This window comes from Limanda limanda, chromosome 11 (genome assembly GCF_963576545.1).
Source record: "Limanda limanda chromosome 11, fLimLim1.1, whole genome shotgun sequence".
Classification (NCBI taxonomy): Eukaryota; Metazoa; Chordata; class Actinopteri; order Pleuronectiformes; family Pleuronectidae; genus Limanda; species Limanda limanda.
Window position 1 is genome coordinate 9,354,608 of NC_083646.1, and position 18,571 is coordinate 9,373,178.

Genomic DNA, 18,571 nt, shown 5'->3' on the forward strand with positions numbered 1-18,571 from the left:
CCGGCTTTGTTTCATTAGGGGCTAATTCTGTTCGGCATAATAAAGCAGTTGTTGATTACAGCCGTTCAAAGCTCTCAATTTCTCCACTTTTGCTTGTAAGACCTCAAGGATAAACGGCTCATAAACCGAAGCTCCGACATCAGTTGCTGCGCTCGATTGCAACGAGGCCACATTATTGAGCTGCTCTGTTTTCTGTTTATTTTCAATTAATGGTCCCTAATTAGTTCCAGACCTCCGACCACCAAAACAGTTTTATGAAAGACAATAACAGAGGAGTATGAGTGATTCATCCGTCCAAAAATGTGTAGCCAAACGGACACACAGATATAATTAAAGCCGGGCTGTACAGTATGGTATATGTACACTATATAAAAATATATATATATAAAGTGAAATACAAGCATGGAGATTCATGCCAACTTCAGTGACCTTCGTTTACATGTCAATAAACCTTCATCCTGATTGGCAGAGGGCCTCGATTTAATTTCTAACGATGAAATAATGATTTTCTTTTTCCAGCCTGATGTTTTTACTGCAATAATAAATCAAGTTGCCTGGAAATGTTAAATAAATAAAATCAGCCTCATATTTTATCATTTCACGCAGGCGAGTCTGCATCTGGTATCGGGAGGAAACACTGGCTGGTGTTAAGGGCTCATGAGCTCATACTGACTTTGAAATCCACTTCAGCTCAGGTAAAGACTGAGATGCCAAGAACATGAAAGAGCCGGATGAGAGGGAAACAGGAACAAAGAGAGGGAAATATGTGAGTGCGGATGCCAGGAAAAACTGCACCAAATGAGGAGAAGGCGAAGAAAATGAGACCGGCGAGATGGCGAGGAAAAAAAAACACAATTAGAGACGGGCCGACCGAGCGGAGCAGGAGACACAGAAGTAAATAAATGTGAGACGGTGTGGAGCTCGTCACAGCCTGGTGACAGGGAGCTGAAAGAGAGGGTCGCAAAAGATTGAGAGCGATGGAGGTAGGAGAGACGGACAGGTGTGAAAGCAAAAGGGATGCGAGGAGGCGAAGCGACGAGAGGTGGAAATTGGCTTCAGGGCGCAGCATGCATAAGTCCCCGGGAGAGGAGACGAGCTTTTATACTGGAGTCCGACGGCATTAGGCAGCGTGTCCATCAGCCGACGCTGGAGTGACACCAAACAACACTCCGCAGGAAGCATCCGCTCTAATCATATCCCCCTTCAGCCGGCTCGCCCAGGATGCGACAGCACAAAAACAAACCGATCAAAAAAAAAAGAGAACCGTACAAGGGCACGAGTTCTAACACACACATAAACACACACACACACACACACATACATAAACAAATCTGAATCATGACCAGAGGCGTAACACTGACAGGCAGGCAGAGGTGCAGTGATTCAAATTCAGAAGATACTTGTTCACCCTTTTCCTCACCTACTTTCGACAACATAAAAACACACACACACACACACACACACACACACACACACAAACACACACATACACACACACGAGCGGTCCAGAGGCACATCACCAAACAACACACCGCGCTCGTTTAGTTGCCGGAGCATTATTAACACTGAATCCCATTATCAAACAACACAATTCTTAAAAGTCCCTGAAGCTGGCTAATCAATAGGCTTCAGCTGAGCTCATACAAAAGCGTAGTTAGCAGCGTTTAAAGCAGAGTCTCTGTGCTTCGGTGCAGAAACACTCCGGGAGAGATAAAACGCTTCGGTGTCCAGAGGCAAATCACAGACAGATGTGCAAATACAAGATCAGCCGTAACATCTAATGAGTTCGGAGCACTGTCGGCTCAGTGGTATTTAAGTTATTTGGAATCAGTTCTGCTGGTCTCCAAATAGCATTTCATAATCATAAGTCGAATATATATTGCAATGTGTCAAGATCAGGGTTTTTTCTTCAATGGCGCTAACACCCGGCTGTACCATCTACCTGCTGTAAATCCCAGGGAGAGATTTACTTGCAGTTTTCTTGTATTAAGGCTTTTCAGATCACTTCTGGAATGTTAAATGCTGTCTGGTGTAAAACTCTCAAATGAGAAAGCGCATGCTGAGACAAAAATTATGCTCAGGTTGATTTAAAATGTATTAGGAGCTAGCACAAATAGTAGCCTTAAAACATCCAGCGCTCCACTGAGCCTTCTTCAGAGGGGGGGGGCTGGATATATTTTTGCTTGAGTTTTCCAATTTTAATATCTGATGCCACTGCTTGAACCTGAAAACTGTTTTGCTTGACTTCAAAATTGTCTTTAAATAATTTAAAGTGTGAAAATAGCTGTTTTTGACATTTTAACATAATTCCATTACGTGTTTAGACATTGACGACGTGCACGTTACTCTTTCTCATCACTAATCCCCCAGGAGATAATCTTTCTTCACTTTTGATGGACGGTTGACGTGGATGTTAACAACAGTGATGACGTTTTGTTTATCTGGAGCGAAGCAGAACACAAACGCAGCGACTCCACGGGTGCGTTTAAACCCTCTGAGTCGGTCTGTGCGAGAAAAGTGGCACATCGCCATGGTAACCCCCCTGGTAGTGCACCTGCCCCTGCAGCGAGGGGGAGCCAGGTGGGGTCGGGGGGGTCAGTGCTTACCCCACACTTGCTGAGAGCGATGTACCACCATCTCTCCCTCACCGAGCGGAAGCTGCGTCCGCCCACGCAGCTCAGAACCTCCTCGTTCCCGTCTGCCTCCACCTGAGAGAGAGGAGACAAAGGGGAAGTGATGCACACAGGATGTCGCCTTCCAAAAGGTGACATTTGTTTTTCCTCAGAGACTGAATTATCACAGTAGAGTGGGAGCCTGATATATCGAGATATGAACATATTTCACGTCCCAATATAGTCTGAAATGTGGCAACAAGATCCTCAAACTGCCGCGACAACAGAGCGACGCTGGCAATCACACTTTTTAATGTGACAAACAAACACGTGGTGCTGCTTATTGAAAAGGAGATAAGAGGAATATTTAAAAATAATAAATAAAGAAAGGTGTGACAGGAGAGAGAAGCTCTTTCAACGCGTTTATGTTTGGCTGGGATGCATCAGCAGTGGAAACGTGTGCGTCAGTGCAACGTCACCAAAACACATTACAGGCCATTATCTCTCTCTCTGTCTGCCTCTCTTCGTTTTCCTCTGTAACATCTCCCTTGTACTGAGCCCCTGAAGTCCGAAAAAAATAATATATTTATAGCCTGGAGAAATAATTGTTGCTCTTGCACAGGGACACAGGATGTCAGGAATTATTTGCTGGGCATACTGAAGGAAAACAGGCTCAGGCGACATAAGGAAGATTTTTCTATCTTAATACTTTTATGAAATTAGTGTTGTCTTCAAAGCATCGGCCAGTCGTTTCTTTACTAAACAGATATTGTCTCTGTGTGCACAACTTAATTATCTTGTGCGCACAAGATAAAAATATAATCCTTTGTGGAAAATCTGGTGAAAATATGTTGAGAGGAACGATGGGATTCTCCGCAGCGGATATACAGTTTACCACAACACATAGAGGTCATGATTAGTTACTAATACATTCAGTAATTAATAACAGATTACAGTGGGTGTGTTGCTCAGGGGCACTCTGGCAGGACGGGTGCCTGCTGACATGAGAGAAGCTGCTCTCCTCAGGTGGGTGCAGGTGCATTATGCATGTGCGCTCTTACCACACAGCCGGACCAGGTGTAGCTGGTGGTGAGGTTGATGACCTGGTTGTTCTCGGGCCTCAGCACCGCCTCCTTCTGGTAGCAGTTTTGCTGCGAGTAAACAGACGAAAGTCAAAACCGATCACAATGGAAGTGAAAGTGTGCATGTGTGTGATGGAGCGCTCCTTGCGTGACAGGCAGATAAATATTTGTGCAGCATGGCGAGTGTAGAGTGAAGGCTCTTGATTCTTGATTCTAGGAAACTGACACCAGAAGCTGCGAAGCTGAGAAACACTGGGCTTTTTGTGGCTGTGCTGGATATAGCTCAGTGTGATGTCACATCAGTGTGTCAGACATGTCAGCAAAATGAAGAGTGTGACACCAAAATGACTACATGAGCCAAGAAACTCAAGGTATTTGGTCAATATTATATTCTACAGTATGCAATAACTGTTTGGTTTCTCTTCTATTCATCCCTGTCTGTCTGGTTGTGGGACACACATCTCCAGAGTCAGATCTCGGCTTCACACTTGTGTGTTGTTAAGGGCAAGTGTCGACACGTCAACAGTGCGTTCACAACAATGCTAAAAGCAAAACCCAGAGAGGCTGTGATACACAAACATGATTGATTGATTGGTGTCATGAAAATATTTCTCACACACAGATCCATCACCACCACCTGTCTGATCTGTCTACACCATGTTGGGTCCATGGATTTATGGTGTTGACGGGAAATTCTGACCCCATCACCTGCATGACCCAATAAGAAGATTCGCCAGACCAGGCTAAGCTTTTATCGGTTTTCGTTGCTCCAGTTTTGGTGAATCTGTGTCGGCTGCAGCCTCAGATTTGAGTTCTTGGCTGACATCTGCTTCACAGATTGATGCATTGTGCAGCTTTAACAAGTCTAGCAATTTTGCTCTGCCCTATCTCAACAACAAGACTTTTCTTTTGCAGAGCTATTGCTCACCAGCACATTATTCTGACTAAAATCTAGAAACCATTTAGATGAAAATCCCAGCAAAAGGAACCAGTTAAACCAGCACGTTAGCAAACACATTCGATCCCTTTTCTGATGTTTGATGTGAACATGAAGTGAAGCTCCTGACCTGGATCTGCATGATTGGATGCATTGCACTACTGTTGACTAAATGGCTGACAGACTAAAAAAGACGATATACAAGTGTTTCTACTAAATAGCTTTTAGAGTGAACAAGCAAATACAAAACAGATTAAGTTTATTCAAGCATACGGCTCTAATAGCTCAGGGATGGGCCAATATTACATGAACCCACTCTTTAAAATTCAAAGATCTAAGACCTGATATACATCGCACCATCCCCGATCACTGCATGGATAATCAATAATACATCATTCTAGAAAGTGAAAATACCATTTGGAAAATGTGATATTTTCCCCGGGTGTTAAGAAGATCAGTTTGTTTTATTCTGAGCAGCATGAGCCGCGAGCTATCTTTCAAAATGTGAAAATTAACAAATTGGAGTCACAGGGCTTTTTGATTACCATGGTGACATGCAAATTAGAAAATGGGGCCGTATTTCTCTTTAATAATCGCTTGTCAAAAGACGTGATGCAGAGCGTGTCAGTATCTCACCTTTTCAGGCCTCTTGTACACAGCTGGCCACTGAGAACTGTCATCAAAGTAAAGCAATATATTCTGACAGCAGCGAGACTGCACAGGGAGAGAGAGAGGGGGGGGGAGATTAGGAGAAAAGCTTGGGTGGGATGTGCATAGATCAGTGAGGAGGCAGCGAGACGGTTTGAGATTTGAGATTTAGACGGCAAATACTGTTTCCAAAGTCTGCAGGCTAAAGCAAGGCACAGGTAAACAAAGACGAAAAACAGCAAAATATAGAAAGATAAAGTGGAGAAGAGGAAAAATGAGGAGGAGGAGGAAATAAGAAAAGAGGACGAGGCGGGTGCAGCAGGAACAGCCAGAGGAAGAGAGAACAAGCGATGGCATTGGTTTAGATGAGGTAAGAGGAAGGAAAGAAGAGAGACAACTTAGTTGAAAGGAAGACAGTCAAGTGAGCTGATGACAAGAAATATGAAAGACTTGAGAGAAGAAAGTGTCAGCATGCTGCAGCAACTTGCAAAGCATAAACACAAACACACACACACACACACACAAACACACAAACACACACACAAACACTAAATAATGGTCTTACCTTTGGATAGCGGAACCGGAAATCTAGACGTCCAAAATCGGTGAGAAAGCAGAAGCGAGTGAGGAAAACCCAGTCCTGTCGTCAAGAAAGAGAAGAAAGGAAAACAACGATTAAAATGCATGAAGCAAAATAGAAACTAGGTTAAAGGCTCCATCTCTAACTCTATAACAGCCGCAGCAATGACAAGTGTGAAGCATGTTTCTTTGCTGGTCTCTACTGAGCCCGTTCTATAAAGTTCTGTGGAGAATTATCACCAGTGCCAAGCAGTGCAGTACATCCACATTTTCCTTCAGACTCGTATGAGATCACTGTGACCTTTGACTATTGAAATGTAATCAGTTCAACGACAACTGGTCAACTTTTCAAGTTAGATATGCAATATCATGTTTAATGAGGCCAAAAATATGTTCTGTGACGCCACAACTCCCTTGACCTTCGACCCTTGTCCACCCAAATCTATCCAGTCGCTCAAGGTGTTACTGAGATGCTGTGTTCAGAAGATCAAAAGATGTTTGTAAGGTCACAGTGACCTTTAACTCTGAACATCTAACCACACACTCTGATCAGTTCATCCTTCAGTCCAACTGAGCGTTTGTTCCAAATATGAAGAAATTAATTCGAGGCGTTCTTAAGAAATCATGTTCACATGAAAGGAACAGACAGATGGATCGACAATCTGAAAACATCACGCCCCCTGCGATTGGCTATCAGCAGCACGCAGGGAGGAAAGTATCACCTTTCAGCACGTCAGGGGCTTCACAGCTGTCAGTCAGACTGATGAGAAGTTGCAGGATGACAGATGTTTCACCGTGACAGAAAAACACAGACTGCCTGGATCATATTTCACAGCAATTAATCCAATAACCGTTGAGGCGTCTCATTCAAAACCACAAATGTCAGCGTCTGTAGGAAAAGTCGGGGATCACCAAAGTCAATGGCATCTATTGTCTGAGAAGCGTGAATGTCAGCGAAAAACCTCCGTGCCAATCCATCAGCTAGATATCAGCCAGCATAAATTAAAACTTAATCACTTGTTATGATGATGATTCTCTTGGCACCACGGATAGATCTCTACTGAGATTTAAACACCGACACAACAACAGACACAACAACAGACAGACACAGACATCTCTCCAGAGCCAGGATCCGATCACATGGCAGTTTCATGAAAGTGAAAGAGGAGGTAGAGAAACAGTAAGAAAACAGGAGGTGGATGAGAGATGAGAGGAGAGGTAAGAAACTATTTATTCTTAAGTAACATTATTCAGCCATAAGCTTGGCAGCATGAGACTAGATAATAGTGCTGATGGTGTACTTCACTGAGCTTATATAAGTTACTGCAGCAGCATCGGGCTGGTAGTGTGTGTGTGTGTGTGTGTGTGTGTGTGTGTGTGTTTGTGTGTTCTATATGGTGTGTGATCATACTGGGTCATATTAGTGAACACAGCACTAACACCACATCACTTATCCGCAGCCCCGAGAGGCAGCAAGAGTAGAAGAAGACTTTCACACCATGTATGAGACATCAACTGAAAGAACTAGAAGGTTCAACAGGCTGCCTCTCGCACATTTATTTGTTATTTATCAGATATAAATATATATTTTTTACTATATTATAGACATGAGCTTGACCGCGATAGTAACTTGGAGTTTAACTTTCATTTTTCCTCCCACATTCTTTACCAAGGTGAGATGGTGCGTTTGTGACATTTTCAATAATTCATGGATCTCGATGAAAATAATGAATCTGGCATATTTAGAGGTCCGATTTCTTTGGGTGTGTGCAATTAAGTGCAGCTTAATTGCATTTAAAGGGACTGTTGGACCTTGGCAGAGAGTGCCGTTCTTGAAATTTACTTGGCAGTTATTCCATTTTAGAGATGGACAATGGTGGCAATATCACATTATTTATGACTCACTAACAGGATGGTTATTATTTGAAAATAGTTCTACTCAGATACTAATACATATTTGGGTACCAGTCCCAAAACTATGCTTTTATGCAATGGAGAAATTCATTGCATAAATGAGGCCCAGATTCATTGGGAAATATCATAAACCAAAATATTATTCAATGTCAACTTTCTTTTCTTTTTAAAGTACATTTTTCAATTCAGGCACCAGTATAAACCTTTTTAAAATACTTTTTTACAGGATCTTAATTTAAAGTGTTACTATTAGTTTGCACACAATCCTTCATTTAACAAGATATCCCAAACCTGTTGTCAAAACAGATATGCAAAATAGTCTAAAATTTGTATTTTCTTGATTAAAGTAAACATAACCAAGAATCTCATCAAGTTTTACATTAGAGCTGTAACAGTTTAAACCATTTATAGTTTCCACACGAAGAAATTCATCTGCAGCTCTTCTGAAAACGGATTCATCATTTCAGCCCAACACTCAACTTTGGTGAGGATTTCAACAATAACCAATCCTAACTGGATATATATTGACACACGACAGTTTTTCATTTCTCATTTCTCACAGCTGTCAGATGAATTACGCTGCTGCAATGTAGCTTTAAAAAACAGAAAAACAATCCCAGAATCCCAGATGGTTAAATCTCTCGCAGTATATATTATGGTGATGTATTGCACAAGCTCTACCTCAGTTAATAACAATCTATTGTACTCTTCAAGCAGATATGAAACAGAAGCACAGATGAATCCAGGCTGTTTGGACTTGTCCAGCCACCACACATACATTTCGGCCTCTTGGAAAACTGGAGCGCGGTTCTTATTAAAACCGGCCTTCAGGTTGGTTGTTATGAACTCCTGATCGCCATCCAACCAGCAAACTCCCCATGCCCCATTATACTGTAATTACCTCTGCCCTGCATTCTTTCTCCATAAACAAGCACAGTAATTTCTGTGCTGAGAAATAAAGTGCAACCGGAGCAGCACAGTGTGGCCAGCGCCGCCGCCGCCTTCATATATCACAGCTAACAAAACCGCAGCTATAATTCAGCCGCTGCCAGCCGGCTTCAGCCCCTGGAGACTCGGGGCTATAATTCATGGCAAACTCCGAAAGTCACTGAAGCCTGAGACTCACTCCCAGCGCCGTGCGTCGTCCAGGGTGACGCTTAAGGCTGTAACCATGACAACTAGGGCAACACAGGGAAGCACTGACCCAGAGATGAAACCCTGGAGAGAGAAGAGAGAGAGGTGGTCTGGTTGGGATGGAGGGGGGGGGTATCATTTAACTCAACACAGGCTAGGACTGTGAAAGCCCCCCTTGTTGAATGAACACACAAACACACTCATAGACTTGCCAGAGAGCATATGTGTCATACTGTTTCAGCTGAAACACACAAGCACACGTATCGCATCAAATGTCGGACACCACTGGTGTCAGAGAAACCACAGCAGCAGCTAATAAACATTTAAACACACAAACACTGACTGTGTCTTTTGTCACTTATATTATCTCGTCTCGCAAAAAATGATCTTCCCGATAATCCAGCAGCCGTGTGCAGCGCTGAATGAATAATGGCGTTCGACGCAGATAGTGCCCCCTTGCTAGATGAGCAAATTCCTCACACACAAACGCAGCAAAAACCAATGACATCTAATCAGAAGTTCAACCGATGAGCCCACCGATGTCAAAAGGTCAAACTGGGCTGTGATGAGACGTGAAACTGGACGAAGTATGATTACCGTGCTGTGGCTGTTTGCCTTCACCATCCGCAGCAGTTTCAGTCTACATATAATTTTATTCCAGATTCGTACGAGGTCATTGTGACCTTCGACCAGCAAATTCGTATTAGTTCTTCTGTGAGTGTTTAACCAAATTTGAGGAAATTTCCTTAATGTGCTGCTGAGATGAGGTCACAAGACCAAAAACGTGTTTTGTAAGGTCACAGTGACCTTGACCTTTGAGGTATTGGTACTGAATTTGAAGAAAAACCTTTAAGGCATACTTGAGATATCTTGTTCACAATAATGGGATGGACAACCCAAAAATAGACAAACAAAGTACACAGGCACACATTTCTTATTAGGAAACATTTTGTCAGAATGTATTGATACTGTGTGCTGCTTTAACAGCCTCCACTCGTCTAGGAAGGCTTTCCATCAGACTTCAGAGCCCAGTTCTGAGGATTTCCTCCCAGTCAGTAGCAGGATTATTAGTGAGGTCAGGAACTGATGTTGGCTGATAAACCTCGGCTCACAGTTGGTGGCTCAGTTGGTCCCAAAAGGTGTTTGATGGGATTGAGTTCAAGGCTTTGTCATGAAAATCCTCAAAAAGAAATTGGGCATTTTCCTCTGGAAATTGAACACAACCGCTGACAGAAAGTTGGAGGCATGATTAATTGTAAAATATCATTTTGTGCTGAAACAATTTCCTTTGAGTAGATCTGCACTAGAACCTTCACCATGAAAGATTTCGATAGGTATGTGCAATAATGTATGACATTAGAAAGTTATGATGTGAGTTAAAGAACTCTCTGATTTATTGATGATTAAAATAATCCTTACTTGCAGCTCTCCCCTGAGTCCAACCTGAGAGGAAGGAGAAGTAGAAGCATTTCTCTCCCAAAGAAATCTCTCCACTCTTTCCTTAACCTCAGCTACTTCAGCTCGCGCTCATGTTCTTGACCTCTCGTGGCTCATCCTCTACTCCTGCCACCTCTTCCTCTTACTGGGCAAACCGATAATCAACAGCCTTACAGTTACACAGTGAGATTTCAAGGTTAACCTGTGTGAAAAATATTACTGTATTTCTGAATGAATGCAGGTTTGGCAGCATGTGAACAACTGCCCTCTGCTTGAGTCAGGGTTGAAACTGGGTTGTGCGTGTCCATCGAGACCAGCACAGTAACCAACACACAGGCAGAACACTCCCATGCATGTCCTGCATGAAAAGTAAAACGGCAGTAATACACTGGCATGGTTGTTAAAGACTCCACTGAGATCTGTCTGGCTGATGGCCTAAAGACTGCATTTCCTACAATAGGTGAAGACACACCAAGATTTTACACATTGTCCATATAAAGGCAGACAAGTGACTCAAACAAGACCATGATATTATCAGCCCTCCAGTATGAAGTTTACCAGCTGTTAGGACAACTCACAACTGGGGCCCTTATACCAACAACAACTACTAAACTATGCAGTAAACGGTTAAGGCCAATACCTCTACATTGACTCAATGCTGTCAGGTGGGTCGTAGCCAGTTACCCACACTGTGAACTCATGCCATGTGCACCTCCTTGGAAATCTAACTACATGTTTCTGCAACAAAGAACACAACTACCAGTTGTTCTGCTTGACAGCTCATATCGTCCTCGTCTCTTGGCGGCCGAGCGAGCACAAAAAGCTCATTGACCTTCGTCCTCAGTCAGTTCAGAGATCATCTCCTCCGACCTCTTCAGTTTTCTACATTGCTGCGATTTCTGTCAAAGTATCTGCTGTTCAACATACATTTGCATTAACTTTGAAACCCTCCTCTCAGTTTGAAATGTTTGAAGTTCAGTGACATAGATACTCCTCCGCCAAACTGCGTTCAGGCGGTGCACAAGTAAGAATGCTCAAAACGGCGTAGGCCACGCTGAATCGATCCCACGCGGAAGTATAATCCAGGCTTTAGGCCAGTGTGTGTGTGTCTGTGTGCGTTTGTGCGCCTCAGTATGGAGCAGAAAAAAAGACTAAGCCCTGGAGAACAGCAACAGCGGATGAGGTGTCTACCTTAATTCCCTCTTACTCTTCTTATTTCCCTGTGGCCACTGCATTGTGATGCAGAGTCACTCCACCACCTCCCCAAGGGTGTGTGCATGCTTGCACGAGTGTGTGTACATAATACACACCATTAATCAAGTGCTATGCCTTCATGCAGTATTTGATCAATTTAGCATCTCTTTCTGTCTCCCTCCCTCTCAGTTTCTGTCTTTTCTTCTCCGAAGCTTTCTGTCTTGTTTCTCCCGATCCGTTTGCTTGCTAAGCCTCATTAACAATTAATTACCAATCAGCTAGTCAAGTCACCCCTGGACCGCTGGGCTTCTCAATGATTCATTAGTCAGGGTTACACAACGCTGCGAAGCATAAACACACTCACGCACCAGCACGCACACAAACACACTCAAGCTCTGTGCCACTGTGTGTCCCTCTGGGTGATCCACATGAGCTCACACACACTTTGTAGACAATGCACACACACACACACACAAATAGATACATTAAAGATAGCATATGGATGCATGAAAACATTCCTCACGTGCAAATACCTGCACACACAGACGGTGCAGGTATCTAATCACAAAGTCCTCATTAAAAAGAGATGTAGGGAAACTGATTGAGTCTGAAATTCCACGCATAGAAGGTTCCCGACAGCTACTGCAATGTCAAATCGAAGTTTACATGACTTTGAAAGTCTTGTTTGGTGAAATCCATCATTTCAGATCCGGTATATTTTGATGCCTTTAATTAACATAAGACATCACATGCTTGGCCTCTTCACTTCAATCCTGGTGAAATCCTTCATTTCAAAACTGGGGTTCTATCAACCCCGACATCCATCAGTGTGTTTTCATCTGCTTGTGTTGATATAAGGCCCAGAGAGCTGAAGCATGATGATGAATATGGGTGCTGGATTTTTAAATTAGAAAGACGGACTTTCAAGGGCATCTGTTCATATTCATTAATTTTGAAAGACAAAAAAAAGTTTTAAAAGAAGTTGAGAGACCTTTCAGGTCTAATCCACAAATTTTCATTAACTCAAAGACCAGCAAACTTTTAACCTGTCTACAGTCGGTTGTAGAAGAGAGAAAGTGGAAAACTACAGCTTGATGACTCCATCTCTCATATTAAAATCATGATATAAATGTGGGTATTTTTAAACCTGCAAGAGCTTGCAATTGACACTAAATAAAAATAAACTAGGGGCCACTAGGGGTTTCTCAAAACAATAACCAAAGACCTGAGGAGTTGTCGCTGACCACCATTAATTGTGCCACAATGTTCTTGTGCCGCTTGGTTCCCCTGTTGTTTGTGCTTTACAGGGAGAACTTTGGCAACTGAACAGGCAGCAAACTGCAAATCATGATCCACTAGGAGGGACCAGTACAAACAGTGGGAGGGAAAACAACAGATGCTAATTGGCTAACAGAGTGTTTTTCCTTCATCATACATACGTCAGTTTCCCTGAAAGTTATGGCAAACAGGCAAAGCCACGGGTAAAGTGGATTTTATTCAAGATAACATCCCGTTACCTTAAATATAATTAGAGATTTCTCTATCCTGTCCCTTGAAGTTCAATTACAAATTGAAGCAAATAAGTTAAAGCCAGTAACGGCTGAATTCATTGATTCAGCTACAAAGACAACTGTTGATTCTGTCAGACGGCTGCACGTCATCACAAAGAAAACCTGGTCAATACATTCTCTGGTGTCATTTACACTTCGGCTAAATGTGACCTGCTATTTGATGTAAGGTTTTCTATAGACCAGAGGTTACTTTTATCTGACTAAATTAAATTGCAATCACAAGATTAGTCCCAAAAAATTAGCAAAATCCTCAAAATCCTTCAGCCCTTTTGGAAACTGATGTTTGGCCGCTGTGTGTGTGTGTTCGCGCTGTGTAAATGTAACTAAACAGCCCATCCCGAGGTCAAACGAGGACCTTGCAGTAATAAATGTCCAACATCCGACTGCCTCAAACTCATTGACACAGGAGACACAGAGAATGGATTTACTGCCATTCTCGGAGGTCCTGTTCTATTGACTGTCAAAGAATGGGTCACTTTTTTTTTTTATCTCTTTCCCTGCTCACGTTTTCCCAGCTGGATTCAAACCGATGACCTTCTCCTGACCCCAAGGCTTCGACACTACTGCCCCTCACAGGGACGCTTTTATCAGCGCCTCCACACACTATGCAGCCACTTAGGCTTATGTACACAACTCCCTGCCCAAGAGAAGCCACTGACCAGTAGGGCGGACCATTGTCTTTGTTGGATTATGTCTTTCACTGTGGTAAAGTTGATTTGTGGATTTACAGCCTCAGCTCAGCCTTCAGAGATCAACAGCTTCATGGGAATGTTTTTGTGTCGGTGGGGATGGGGAACACTTAGAGGCTTCTACGCCCTAAAATATTAGCATTTTAAAAGTGACATAATCGCTTGTATTTAACAATAATTTTCTTCTAATTTTGTGATTACTCTTCTCTAATTCTACTTTGAGTCAAATTTTCTATTAAGTTGAATGAAATGGTTGCTAATAGAGTTCATCAAAAGTAAATTAGGCATGGCGCTTGCAGAGCTGTGTGTGTTTGTTTGAAAAGTGTCAGGTGAATTAAACCAATCAATCACATTTTGATTTACAGCAGGTGGAACCAAAAAAATATCATTACCCTCGGCCATCCTGACGCTCGCGGCCATTTCATGGGGTTTACCTTTTTCTGTGCAGTGGTTTGAGCTACGGAGCAGATCAGAGACTTCAGTCAGTCCGACAGCACAGATGGCTGAGCGGCAGGACGGAGGATGGGAAGGGGGGGGGGTAGGAACAGGTCAGAGACGTGACCAACAGGTTTAATAACTGAATGCAAATTGCTCTGATCTTCTGCTTAGATGAGATTTCCGTTTTATGAAATTATATTACAAAAATCAAATGCAAGATAATTTGCAGAAGGTTGCATCTGAGCTTCGGTTGGTTAGCTGTGATTCCTTCCGGATTAATGATGATTAAAGTGTTTCATGTTAGAAGAAGTGAAGTAGTTGACAGCGTGCAATTAACATTAGCATCTTGATTGGCCAAGAGACTAAAGGAATATAAATAATTGTTGAATTGACGAATGATCAAAAGGTAAGGAGTCGCCGGTTTTACATTTGGGGCAAATCTGAACGAATTATATTTCATCTCCACAAGGGGGCCAACTTTTCCCCCCTATCTGTCCGTTTGTTTGTTTGTTGGTTATTTAGTTTGTTTGTCAGCAGGATTACGATGAAACTATTGAACAAATTCCTCCCAAACTTGGAAGGATGGGATATCGGCCAAGAAAGAACCCATTAAACTTTAAGGATACTAACAAAGGGGCTGATCCAAGGATTGTATTTTTTAATCACCAATTTACGGGACTTTTGTGTCTGTGAGGGTGTGTACTTTGGTGCAGATGAAAATAACAATCTGGATCTAGTGGATTTAAATGTGGTTTTATAGGAGGGTAGGCTTTTGTTTGGTTTGTCTTTATCTTCCCATCATTCTTCCTCAGTGGAGATTATGATTTCATGATCTGTTTTGTTGGCTTGGCCATAAAGCCTGATTGAATTTAAGGGGACTGTTGGGCCTTGGCAGAGGTCTGAGCTCGACTGGGTGCCATTCGAGTTGCACTCATGGTTTCACAAAAATAAACTGAACAGTGTCATTGTGTATCCAAGCTAATCTGTACATGTAGGATGTGAATATTGACATAAGTTAAACCTTTTATATATTTAGTCTTTTTGCTCTGCTGCTTTGTAAAAGCTTTGAACTGGTCAACTGCGTCCAGTGTGTTTTAAGGGAGATTAACTGCAGAGTGGTATTTCAGCCCTTTTGTTTAAGCTTTATATAGAAAACAGCAAAAGCCGCAAAGATTTAGTTTGAGGCTGCATGTGAGTGGTCACAGGGAGGGGACCAGTCTCTAATACTCATGGTTCACCACTGGTTGGTGTGTGTGTGTGTGTTTGTGTGAATGTGGAGAAGAGGGGAGTTAATGGGTGACACTGGAGGAAGGAATACACAAGACTGCTGATGTGTTAAACTGTACAAATACACGCACTATCAATCGACTGTCAAAGCCTGGTGTGTCTTGATGTCATTCAAAGTGTCCCGGTGTTTCGCATAAACTGCCAAAAGACAGAATGAGAAGAAGGAGAGAAAATCAACATAGCTAGAGAAAGAAATGAGTATTTTTAGAGAGAGCAGGTCTAAAATTATATTAACTAATTCCTCCTTTATTTAAAAAGCCTTCAAATTCATCTTCTAGACAATGGAATGGATATTTTCTAGAGGGTGACAAATGACATTTTGGGGGCTGATGCCAATATTATCGAGTAAACATTTTTTTTAAATTACTTCAAAATATATCGTTTTTAAACCCTCATGACAAAGAACAACCAGTAAAAATAAACACATATTTTCGGCATTGCATATTCTTAAATCCTTTTCACACAAAACATAAATGCAGATACCGATATAGGTCTCAATAGCAGAGGATTTTTATTGGAAAACCGATAAATCATTCCTGACATTTTATAGAAATTACTCGTGGATTGTATAAAGAAAATAATAAACAGACTAGTGATGATGAAAACAACCGTTGCAGCCGCACCGTGACAATATGAAATGTACTTATTAATGTGAAGCCTTTTTTTATTTTTAAGCCGCATATTGTTAAGCCGCACATTACAAGACAGTTTGACAGTTGTTGGTGACAGTTGCGACCCTTTTCTTATTTACAGCAGAGAAATAGAACAGTAGATGCTTTTATAGTCAGGAAAATGAGCCTCAAACCCACACTGGCTCTCGGAGGACGCCCAGTGAAACCCATCGGCCACTGAGCAGCTCCACCGGAGCAGGTGCACATTCTGTGCTGCGTTCAAGGGCATCTCAGCAGCCGTGATGGATGGATGATTGCCTCGCGTTCGATTCATCTATTCTGATCCCCCATCGTCATCCCAGGGATTCAAACGGGTGACTTCAATCTCTCAGTTCAGGCCACATTTTGAAATTGACTATATCTCGGGGAATGTGAGCACAAGAGGTCAGTGAGCTACAGAGTGGGAATTAAAGCTTGTTGCCTCAGTGTCTGGTTCTGCTCTTTGTTTCTTGGAGGAACCAGAGGAGGTGATATACAAGCTGCTACATGAGACTCCATTACAAACCGAGGTTTTGCTGCCAAATCCCATTTAAACAGGACGTGAAAATATGTGATACACGAAACACCTGGATGCACAAGGCAGAATGCAAACACTGATTAATTGGAGGGACATTTCTGTACGTGCGTGTGTTTTTAACTACGACGCCACCAGTCCCCCTGTGACCTGAGCTGCACGGTGCAACAAAATAGTCCCCTGCTGTGTCGTCCGCTGAGGCAACTGGACATTTCAACTGTCTGAGGTTAGAGCTAAAATAGTTAGTCGACTAATTTAACTAATCAACTTCAAAAAGCATCTGTCAAGCAAAGATGGTTTGAATCTGCTGCTTTCAACTTCTCCCATTTGAGTTTTTTTACTGTCAGGATCAAATCAACAAATCTGAACATGATGTGCTCTGGGAAGTTGTGTTGTTATTATATTCCTCCTTTATTTGCTGGAGGAATAATCTAATACATCTGGTTTGAAAACCACACCTGACCCCAGATACTGTAGGGTCAAATGTTTCCTCTGCTGTTCCACCGCCAAAGCTCAGTTTCTGCAGGAATCCCAACAGAACTATGAACATTTTCTAAAGGACCATAACCACTTGGTGCTCATTTGACCAGAGGGGTTTGTCTGCACAGTGGCCAGAACAAAATGGTAGCCACCCCTCCTGTGCAACTAGTCCGTGAAACTCCATGGAACTCCTGAGACCACAGGGCAGAGGTGTGGAGCAGCGGGGGGGTGCAGCTTCTCCGGAATCACAACAACAGCAGCGCACATTCTGAACTCAGATCTGAACTCAGATCTGAACTCAGCGCGATGATCTGTCTGGAAAACAATGAACCCAGAAAGGAAGGAGGGAAGGAAGGAAGGAGGAAAGGAGGCGAGGAGGCTGGACTGAGCTCCTCCAGGATCGATCTACCGCCGGCGCCACCTGTAACGACTCCTCTGATGATGAACAGAAACGGAGCATTTCATCAACAGGAGCGTGCACGTCACAGATGAGCGATCGATACCCGGCCGCTGGATCGATAACAACCAGGGACTCGTGGGACGAAGATGACGATGAAGATGATGATGATGAAGATGATGATGAGCATGATGACCCATGAGGATGAAATATGCGCCACAGTTGACATGAACGCAGATAGAGCAAGACTGCGAAGCAAAAGCAGAGAGGTGTGAGTGTGCGTGTGTGCATGTGCATGTGTGTGCATGTGTGTGTGTGTGCATTTGTGCGTGTGCATGTGCATGTGCGTGTGCGTGTGTGTGTGCGTGTGTGTGTGTGTCATGCACATCCGAGGGAACTTGAAGGCGCAGTGGTCGCAGCTTCTTCATCCGCCGCGGAGGCAACTGTGCGCGGCTCCGCAGTCCGGTCTGTCCCCCCCCCACTGTCCCCGTGCCCCCCCCCCCCTGTCCCCCCCTCTCCCATCAGTCAGCGGCGGTGCCATTGTCGCGAATGGCAAAGAAAACGCACACACACACACACACACACACAAACACACGCACGCTGCGCTCACCTCCTTCGTGTTGATGATTCCCTTCACGTATTTCCCGAGCACCGAGTCCACGCACAGGAGGCTGCACAGCAGCAGCCACGCGAGTCTCTCCCCGGCTCTCACCTCCATCTTCCTCTCTCTCTCTCTCTCTCTCCCCCGCCGAAGCTCGTCTGAGAACCCGGGCTCCAAGAAGCCCGAGTGTGAGGCGGGAGCGCGCACGGAGGCACGGCTCATGCCAGGAGGAGCGCGCCCGCAAGAGAGAGAGAGAGAGAGGGGAAGAGCGAGAGAGAGAGAGAGAGAGAGAGGGGGGGGGAGAGAGAGAGAGAGAGGGGTGACTGAGTGAGAGAGAGAGAGGGGGGAGGACTAAGTGAGTGAGTGAGAGAGGAGGTGAGAGAGAG

General features: G+C 43.5%; 1 protein-coding gene across 1 annotated transcript in view; it reads right to left on the minus strand.

Moving 5' to 3' along the window:
* Window positions 1–18,305, minus strand: part of tmem145 (transmembrane protein 145) — a 34,964-nt gene extending 16,659 nt beyond the window's left edge. The window contains exons 1-5 of the mRNA XM_061082029.1: window positions 18,195–18,305; window positions 5,845–5,919; window positions 5,268–5,345; window positions 3,674–3,763; window positions 2,607–2,708 (exon numbers count right to left, since the gene is read on the minus strand). Of these exons, the coding sequence (XP_060938012.1) occupies window positions 2,607–2,708; window positions 3,674–3,763; window positions 5,268–5,345; window positions 5,845–5,919; window positions 18,195–18,302 (453 nt within the window). The 5' untranslated portion in view covers window positions 18,303–18,305. The remainder of the gene's footprint in view (window positions 1–2,606; window positions 2,709–3,673; window positions 3,764–5,267; window positions 5,346–5,844; window positions 5,920–18,194) is intronic.
* Window positions 18,306–18,571: the final 266 nt, after the last annotated feature.